Source organism: Syngnathus floridae, chromosome 5 (assembly GCF_059516105.1).
Source record: "Syngnathus floridae isolate MCC-2025c chromosome 5, RoL_Sflo_1.0, whole genome shotgun sequence".
NCBI classification, from domain to species: Eukaryota; Metazoa; Chordata; class Actinopteri; order Syngnathiformes; family Syngnathidae; genus Syngnathus; species Syngnathus floridae.
Window position 1 is genome coordinate 8,000,692 of NC_142417.1, and position 9,572 is coordinate 8,010,263.

At 43.7% G+C, this 9,572-nt stretch overlaps 2 protein-coding genes across 6 annotated transcripts; one reads left to right on the forward strand and one right to left on the reverse strand.

Annotated features, from left to right (window-relative positions):
- Nucleotides 1–286: 286 nt before the first annotated feature.
- Nucleotides 287–2,517, reverse strand: LOC148397883 (Rieske domain-containing protein). 2 transcript variants are annotated; one of them, XM_088375434.1, is made up of 4 exons: nt 2,126–2,517; nt 1,098–1,325; nt 896–924; nt 287–816 (listed from the first exon to the last, which is right to left on the reverse strand). In XM_088375434.1, exons 2-4 carry the CDS (start codon nt 1,297–1,299, stop codon nt 541–543), a joined length of 507 nt encoding a protein of 168 aa, XP_088231560.1. In that variant the 5' UTR covers nt 1,300–1,325; nt 2,126–2,517; the 3' UTR covers nt 287–540. The 2 variants fall into 2 exon arrangements, with proteins under 2 accessions (XP_088231560.1, XP_088231559.1); XM_088375433.1 differs by having other exon boundaries at nt 896–930; nt 2,126–2,513.
- LOC148397884 (uncharacterized) lies at nt 1,751–9,084 on the forward strand. Of its 4 annotated transcripts, none has more exons than XM_088375422.1 (15): nt 1,751–2,282; nt 3,189–3,275; nt 3,624–3,715; nt 3,782–4,237; nt 4,304–4,466; nt 4,542–4,639; nt 5,034–5,246; nt 5,389–5,476; nt 5,578–5,699; nt 5,794–5,899; nt 6,075–6,146; nt 6,228–6,337; nt 6,570–8,432; nt 8,559–8,652; nt 8,735–9,084. In XM_088375422.1, exons 2-15 carry the CDS (start codon nt 3,267–3,269, stop codon nt 8,879–8,881), a joined length of 3,633 nt encoding a protein of 1,210 aa, XP_088231548.1. In that variant the 5' UTR covers nt 1,751–2,282; nt 3,189–3,266; the 3' UTR covers nt 8,882–9,084. The 4 variants fall into 4 exon arrangements, with proteins under 4 accessions (XP_088231548.1, XP_088231551.1, XP_088231550.1 ...); XM_088375425.1 differs by having other exon boundaries at nt 1,752–2,282; nt 3,585–3,715; XM_088375424.1 differs by lacking the exon at nt 1,751–2,282 and adding an exon at nt 2,449–2,717 and having other exon boundaries at nt 3,585–3,715.
- Nucleotides 9,085–9,572: the final 488 nt, after the last annotated feature.

A 9,572-nucleotide genomic window follows, 5' to 3' on the forward strand; every position in this document is an offset into this window, starting at 1 on the left:
CCTATGGCATGGAGTGCTTTTAAATTTTTAAGACAACTTGTACGTTCCCATTACAATATATTTTTGAGAAGTAGTAATTAAATAAACCACCTAATACTAGTCTTTGACTGTGTTTTTTTTGTATAAATATATATTTTTTTCTGCGATTTAATGGCTATTTTAATTCATTGCAATATATATTCATCCATATGGATAGTTGTTTGTGTCAACATTAAACTAAATATGAAGCTAGACTCCTGCACCAGGCAACCCTAAACACCATAAGCGGCGTAGAGAAGAGAAAGGATGAATCTTAAAAATATTTTATTATTTGATGACTTGTTCATCCATTTAATGTCTGACTGGAGAATTATTACCCACAATATAGTTGACAATTAATTTCCCATTTTTTTGCTTGGAAGGGATTCCACCTTGGAAAATGCATATTGATGTTAATCATCACTTTTTATAAAGATTTTTATTCCCCTGATGGATTTCAATGGGCACCACATAATTTCACGACTTGCGAGCAGTACATACAAAACATGCCCCAGTCTCTTGTCAGTGAACTTTTTGGATGCGTATATTGGTCCTGTATGTGTCAGTTTGGTAGTAATCAGACTCAATGGCCTCTTTGGAGTCATTCAGTGTGACGTATATGTCCTCGTTCACTTCGGTGACTTTGTGGACCCTCTGTTTGACACCCTTGGAGCGCCAGTGAGTTCTCAGAGGTCTGACAGTGGGGTTGTCCACAGCTTGGTACAGCCCCTCGCCTTCCGCCAGAGTGATCTTGTACTTGTGCCATGGACAGACGATGCACGTGCGCCCATTGAACTCCTGATGGGTAAGTAAAATAGATACAAAGCTGAGATGTAAAATAGTGATAACTACGATATTCAGACGCATGAGAGCTCACCTCGATGTCTCCTTGTTCTAAAGCACCACCTGCATCTGTCAACACATAAGCAATGCGGGGCATGGAGACATGCCAGCGCAAGAGAGGCAAATATCTCGGTGAAAAGAGGAAGCTATACTGATGGAAGAAGCTGCCTGAAGATGAAGAGCAAGTAATGCTGGCTAAAATAAAAAGGTATTGTATTCAAATGAAAGACTCTTACGATAACAGCGCATATCCATGGCATGGAACTCTCCCTGGTGGTACACAACTAGCACATCGCGGCATCCATTCACCAGCTTGGTCACACGGCCCCGTCTGATGATGTCGTCACGTTTCCCGATGAAGTGAGAGGCAGGTGGGGGAGGAAGTGGAGGAAGGAAAGGAGAAGATGAGATCTGCCAAGTCTTCTCCTCACAGGACATGTTGGTTTCTTGCTACAGCGGCATTCCTGCTCAGGAAAAGGATCACTAAAGTTCATCCTTGCTGGTGTTTTTTTTTTTTTAATTTTAATGAATTTTCAGAGAGGAAAAAAAGAAAAATATGCTAACAAATAAAGGCAAGATGCTGGTGATGCATGATGTGCTATCTATGCTGCAGAAGGTGCTAGAAGAGTAATCGTAGTGTGTATTGGCCATTGATCGATCAAGGTTAATAAAAAAAAGCTGCAAAAAAGATGGAGCGGAAGTTATGCTAGGAAAGAAGTCAGCTGTGAGCTCATGAAGTCACAGCAGTAAAAAAGCAAGCTCTGCATGGGGATGAAGTTGAATTGAAATTAGAAGGGCAAATTATTCCTCCATAAGAGGTCAACACAACAGGAAGATGAGGCAAAACAGGGAGATGAGGCTTGGGGGGGTAAGAAAGATACTTTGGTAAAACAACCTATGCTGGTGAAAGAGGCTACATAAAGAAGAAGAGGACTGTTTGTGATGCAAGAACTATGCCACCGAAAGTGGCTGCAAAAAGATGTTACACTGGTGAAGCCGCAGCGTCCCTTTTCTCTTTCATCTTGGCTGACGTCACAACAGTTGTAAGAAATTTTCAGGGGCCAATGTGAGCGTCAACGTAACTATTTTTTAGACATCCTTCACATGCTCAACTAGGTTGAGTTTAGGCTAACGCTACGCTATCTTCACGCTAACGTTACATGTAACTCCGTGTCAACTTTCGGTTCGTGCAGTAAATGTCACAACGCGTGTCTACTTCATAACAATAATAATATTTTACATTTTACAAAAAAGACAACTCAACTGCAACAGCCGGAGAGTTTGAAGGGTGGGCAAGTTGTGTTCTCCTTGCCACGGACGGATAGAATAACCTAAACCTGAAATTCTGCTTCCTCCTTGCTGTAGTAGTCGTAAGTGAAGTCACTGGCGGCCATCTTACATTGCCATTTTCTTCAGGGACCGTAAGTGTGATTTGTTCACAACGTTTTCCATTATTTTCTGACACGAGTAAATCTGGGAGGAGCTCTATTTATTTGTTTACTTGACCCGAGTGACATGTTTTAATAATTCGTGACTGAGTGCTCAAATCTTTATTGGATTATCCTCTTTTTGTGCTCGTCCGCGAGAGCCGTCGCCATAGAGACCCGAGTGTACGGAAATAGCGATACTTGTCAACGGAAACTGTAATAAGGGATCGATTTATCGCACTTTTTGAACCTACAACAGCGGTAAACTATCGCCGTCACTTCGTTATTTGGTCAAAAAGGCTCGCATATTACGACGCCTCTGTGGCGTCCAGAGTACTTTTCAAACATCATTGCACCATGGAAACGTGCTCACACGTTTTCTTCGGTCTTTTTCAATGTCCATTTTATTTTTGCGCGAAACTCACACAGGTAAGCTGTTTTATATATGTCATGCGTAAAATTCCCAAAATAATAGGCTCTCAAGTATTTTTTTATGGGTCAACTCAGGAAAAATGTTCCGTAAATAATTTTAAACATGGTCATTCAATTGCATTGATGTTTTGTTATTATAAATGTACGTCTGTTTATTTATGCGCTTGAACACTCAGTGGCGGATCGTGCATGGCAACCTGACTTAATCCACCTCTTAATACCGCCACTGTCACGACACAAAACTTGTCAGTACTGTACAAAACCACAATAAACATATAGATCACAAGTTTTGCTCTGCTACGCACATTTTAATTCATATTGAAGTGTGGTGTCTTGAGGTGTCACGTCAATGGTGTTATGATGACACTGGTTGATTTTATTGAGGGGTGCAGTGTCAATTTGTGTGAAGGCCACTATCACAGGAAATGCATTTTTCACATCTTTGTTCTGTGCTTTGTTCCTCATTAGTATTCTGATGACATCGTGGTCAATGTCATTGATTGAAATAAGGCACAAAGGAAGGGGAAGCAGCAGGGACATATTGCCATGGCCACGGTAAGAGACTTTGTATTATTTGGATTCATCATCTCATATGGATGGGTAAAGTAATCCCCCAATTCTAGCACACTGTAGCTATACAGCAGGGCTTACCAAAGTTTTGGAAACTGAAATCTTGGGTACTGATTACTGCAAACGGTTACCAGTTCCCCTTTCCTCCCTTCCTAAAACATGCATGATTGAGCCCTCCAAATTGCACGTATGTGTGATTGTGAGTGTGAATGGTTGTCTGTATGCCCTGTGATTGGCTGGCGACCAGTTCAGTGAACCGCAAATTAACTGGGGAATTACTGTTTTGATTTCAAGCATAATTGATCAAGAAAGTGAGCAATTGGCTCCCATCAGGGTCTGTGGAGGCAAGTGGAATATCATCCAATCATGACACTGAGTCTATTTGAGTGCCTCAAGGTGGTGGGCCTGGACCGTCTTCACGAGCGGTAATAAGAGCTTCAATTCAAACTCAATTGGCCAAGCCATCGCTTATTCTGCCGTGTACTTCTCAGCTTCACCTCCATGGGGATCCGCCAAGCAGGCCATCTCGTAGCCCTCACTTCGGACGACCTATCTTACCTTGAGATCCACACGGCCGAAGATAAAAGCCGCCTCCACAAGCTGGTCCACCTGGTCCAAACGCTGGAGCAGGGCGGGCTGAGACTTGGTGAAGCGGCAGCTGACCAGGGCGCATCCTACAAGCATTCTGCACAGATCAACAGCCACAGGGCGCCGGTGAGAAGCGGCAGGCCAGACATCCCTAAACGATTAGGCATGTGCAATACGTCCTCCGCACTACCACCCCAGAAGAATGTTGCGCCCCACTCACAACACCAACAGCAATTGAAACCCAGAGCTGCAGCCAAGAGATGCACAGATAAAGAAAGCAATCCAATGCCTGTTTATGAAGCCAAGAGAAAACCGGGGTACAACTACGGGCTTCCTCTTCAGCCCGTTTCTGTGAAAAAGTGAGTGATAAGTGATGGCCAAATTTGATTGTGGTTGCTTCATTTTCTCGCATTTGGATTTTGTAGGCAAACCCACGGGCCGAGGATCATCGTCTGCGTGAGGAAACGACCCTTGACGCACGGTGAGAGAAAAAAGGGCGAAGCGGATGTGGTGATAACACCCAGCACAGAGTGCGTGGTTGTGGAAGAAGGCAAAGAAGCTTTGGATCTCACCCAGTACATTCTACAGGTACCAATTTTTTCATTTACAAACAAGAATACCCCGACAAAGCAATGATGCCACATTACCTGATTTGTTTTGTAGCACCCGTTCTACTTTGACCAAGTTTTTGGAGAGTGTCATTCCAATGAGGAAGTGTATAAGAAAACGGCATACCCTCTGGTTCAGCACATGCTCGATGGGTAAGGTGTCAACTTCATTTTATGAATCACTTTTTATCTCAGTTTATTTAGATCAAAATTCTGAGCACGAATTACTAGACTGGACAGTTGTACGTTTTTTTAAAAAGGTTGTTTCCAGCTAGTATGAACTTTTTCTCTCAGTATTCAATGAATTAGACAAATTGTCATGTTTTATTTCAACTCTCAGGGGTGTCAAACTCGTTTTTGTCGCAGGCTGCAACATGAAGTCAGTGCACAATTTGTCTTTGCGGGCCACATAAATGTGTGTGGCGGACCGTATCTGGCCCCTGGGCCTAGAGTTTGACACCTGATTTAGAGGATCTCCCCAGCCTTAACAGACCTTATGAGCAGTATATATTGGTACTAATGAGACAAATCGTATTTGTATATGTAGGGGGAAAGCCACTTGCTTTGCATTTGGCCAGACGGGCGCAGGCAAGACACACACCATGATGGGTTCTTCTCCCGGGGAAGCCGGCATATATGTACTGGCAGTTCAGGACATCTTTGCCCACTTGTCGGCAACGCGCAGCCCAATGCTGGTGTACGTCAGCTTCTGTGAGATCTACTGTCGTCAGCTCTATGACCTGCTCAACAAAAGGAAAAGGTGCTCTTTGATTTTGCAGGGGTTCCAAAACGACTTAAAATGAGATATTGGTCACATAGAGGTGGGAAACCAGAGGAGGAGAAAATAGTCAGTCCTCATCTTTTTTATCTCCCAATGTTCCAAACTCCTGCTTTGATCCTAGGTTGTACGTGAGGGAGGACAGTCACAGCGTGGTGCACATTGCAGGACTTTGTGACGTCAGAGTGGACTCTGTCAACTCGGTGCTGAAGGTGGGTGAACAAGTGCCTCAGACTTTTAAAACAAATGAAGGTCTTTTGTTATCTAGTGCATAAAATAATGCCATCTTTGTCTCTTTTTATTGCGTTAAAAGGTGATCTCGCAAGGTTTAGCGGCTCGCACAAAGAGGGTCAGTAGCGTCAATCCGCTCTCATCTCGGTCCCACGCCTTGCTTCAGATCCAGCTCAGATCTCCCAACCAGCAGATCGTTGGCAGGTGACCTACATTGTCTCATCAGCATGTTATCTGCATACTGCATACGTGTTACACTCATACCTACAAAACCGTTTTTTTTTTTTTTTTTTTAAAGAATGTGGTTCATCGACTTGGCGGGAAGTGAGCGGGCGTCGGACACCACAACAAAAGACTGGCAGACTCGTATGGAGGGAGCTGAGATCAACCAGAGTCTGTTGGCTGTAAGCTGCAACAACACACTCTTATGTAGCTACTTGTATCAAAAGTAAGAGATGGAAGGTGAAATTCTCTGTCCTCAATCGCTGCAGGCATGAGGTGTTCTTTTGTGTGCTTTTTAGACAATTTTAGCATCAGAAGTGGAAGACCTGAAATAATTTGTAACTTTCCCTGCTGCAGCTTAAAGAATGTATTCGCTCCCTTGATCAAGAGCAGCGGCACACACCTTTCAGACAAAGCAAACTCACTCAGGTACTGAGACCTCATTGCAGTCTTTCTGTAATGTCATTTTCCAGTTCATGAAACTCCTGTGTTTTTTTTTTTTGTTCTTAGGTCCTGAAAGATTCTTTTGTTGGCAACTCCATGACTTGCATGATTGCCAACATTTCACCCTCTATCGTTGCCACAGAGCACACTCTGAACACACTAAGATATGCTGACCGGTAAGTGTTTATAATTAAGTGTTCATAATGGCAAGTGAGTTTATTTGTGTGGGTTAACATTGGAGTAATTTGTCAAAGAAGAAGCAAAACGCAGTGATTTTTTTTCTCGTGTTTTGATAGACTGGAAGCCTATGATGAAGTCAGATAGGACTTCGGTGACAGAGAAAAGGGGAAAAATAAAAGCTTAATTGGTGAGCAGCCTCGTTCAGGACATTTCTTTTATTTTCCACAGTGTGAAGGAGTTGAGGGGTCGCGGCGGAGAACCTGAATCCAAAACCACATCGTCTTCAAAATGTAGCGTTGGAAAGACACCGACACCCAGAGCAACTTTTGCCTCCGTGTCACCCACCCCAAGGAATATTGTGGGGTGTCCTGTCGACTGTTCCACACCTAGGAACAGCAGACATGGGGAGGAAAGAGCGGCAAGAGCCAAACATGGGGTCAGGCCCGAAGAAGCGAGAAACTGCCAGGAAAAAGGTGACGGCAGGCTCGATTGTAACAAAGAAAACTGGAGCACCAACATTTCGTGTAAGAGAAGTGAGAGACGCCTAAATGGGAAGGAGTCAACCAAAGAAAGAGACGTCGAGACGATGGACGAAGAGTTGCAGCAGCAGCACCTGCGACATTATCACCAGCAGCTGCAGATGTGTATGCCCCTCTCTGTCTCGCCGCCTTCCACCAGCCGCCAATCACTCTGCTCCTCCACATCATCAACTGGACATCTCGCCCGTCGTCCCGGTTCGAACGACACTCCGACCGTGTACGACAGTGGGGTCGGAAGTTGTGAGTCATTTGGAAAAGATACGCCACAAAAGGGGGAGATGAGGTGGTCGGCTAACCCCGCGGTGGATGCGGCTGTCGTGTCCTTCAACACCAGAGAAAACGCAGAGGACTTGCTGGAAATGGACCCTTCGCTCGACGGGCTGTGGACGGACTGTTTAATGTCAGTCAGCAAGACCTTCAGCAGCCCTCCTGCTGTTGAACCGCCGCATCAGGAAGCGCAATCTGGCCATCCCATCTCCTCAGCCTGTGAACTTAAGAATGTAGTCGGAACCTTCCAGGAAAAGAAAAAGCAACCTCAACAGTTAAAAAATACTCAGTTACAGAAATATCCGGAGGATGAAACAAAAACGTCTCAGGATAATAATGCCTCAAGCTTCTCCCAACGTGAGGCCTCCCCCACACCCTTACTGTTTCAAGTAGATCAGAGCAATGGCCATTTCTGTCCACTTGGGAGAGAAAAGGAGCCACTCACACATGCAAAAAATAAAGACAGACAATTCAACTTGCGGTCATCTACTTTTGACACCAAATTGGCAAAAAAACACAACAAGGAGCTCACACATGCAAAGGGTGAGGATGCTGATATATGCCACCCAAAGGACTTCCAGTCGCCTACCTGTGTCAGGAAGTTGGCCAAAAAGAACACAAAGGAGCATCCCACACATGCAAAAAATAAAGATGACAAAATGTACATCAGACCACCTACTTGTGACACCAAACTGATTAGTAAATGCAAACGGGACCATCTCACACACACAAAGGATGACGTAAAGATCTGCCTCCCAGTGGATCACCGCTCTCCCGCTTCTGACAATAAGTTCACAACAAAGGACCATTTTACACATGCAAAGAATAAACACCAAGAATTCTACTTCCGACCTCCCACCTCTGACGCCAAGTCGTCCCATGAGTACATAATAAAGGAGCATTTCATGCATGCCAAAGATGAAGATGCAGACGTCTGTGTCTCAAAAGACATTTGTTTTTCATTTTTGGACACTAAATTGGCCAATAACTACAATTTAGAGGATTTCACACATGCAAAAGGTGAGGACTGCCTATCAAAGGACCTCTGGTCTCCCACTTCTGACGCAGCAAAGCTGACACGTGGAACCCCCTCATGTGCACCAAAGAAAGCCGTCTCACCCTCAAATATGTGTGGAACCTACACCATGCCAAATTTTCGGACCACCGCACCAGAACCAGGACTCCTCTGGAATTCTCTTCAAGTCCAAATGGATGATCCTACAGAGTTGCACTGCAAAGAACGACCCTGCGACTCTGACTTTTCTGGAACAGTGGATCATGCCAAGTAAGTAACATAGCTGGAATTATGTTCAAAATCAGAAGTTGGAGGATGTTGCTTTGTTTATAGAAAATGGGTTGGTTGCTCTTCAGTAATGCTAAAAATCCCAACATTCTGTTCTCTCAACTCAAGATGGCGTCTCATCCAGGCCCACTGGGAGAAACTAAGGAAAATGGAGCCTTTATTGCAGGAAGAGCAAACACTTCTTTCCAAGCAACCTCATATGGTCAGGAAAAATAAAATTCAGCTGTTTACTGCATTGTAAGGCTTTGATTTTACTTTGATGGACTTCCTGCTTTTTTTATTAGGCATTTGTGGACTATGTGGACAAGCTGGAGGAGATTCTGGATCGCAATGCTCAGTGTCTGCGTAGCATGAGGACCAAGCTTCGCTTGTATCGTATGACCAGCTCTTTTTCTGAGCTCGAATACACACAAGCAGCACCCAATAGTTAAGCAGTGGCTTGAATAAAGCACGGTCAGAAGCGAGTGTTTACATTTTTCACTCAGTCATTAGACGGATGGCTTAATTTCAATTTAAGATGTTAACATCACTTGTCAGATGGAAAACCTCTTCCACATTTGTTTAATGACTAAAATTCATTGTTGTTTGATTTTATGACTAGTTTTTAATTAAATTAATAAAGCTTAATAATGTATGCATGTGAATTTTTGTGACCTTAAACTGTAAAAATTAACCAGTGTATTCACAATTGAATAATTTCAATGTATTTTTGCCGCCTGAGGGAAAAGTAGTAATATGTAAGTAAATAAGTAAAGTAATAATAAAAATGTTATCTTGGAAGGCAGCACGGTGGGGCTATAGTTAGCACATCCGCCTCACAGTTTAGAGGTGCAGGGTTTGATTCTGGTTGTGGCCTTCTTGTGTGGAGTTTACATGCCTCTCTTCGTGGGTTTCCTCCCACATTCCAGACATGCACGGGAGGCCGATAGACCGCTCCCAATTGTCCGTAGGTATGATTGTAGGAGTGTATGGCTGTTTGTGTGTCTGGCGACCAGTTCAGGGTGACAAAAATTAGTCTGTCACCCATGACTTAAACATTTTATTAATTTGCTTCTTAATTAAGTAAAACAAATAGCAACAAAACAACACGTAAATTAGCATAATTTTTCAACAATATATAAA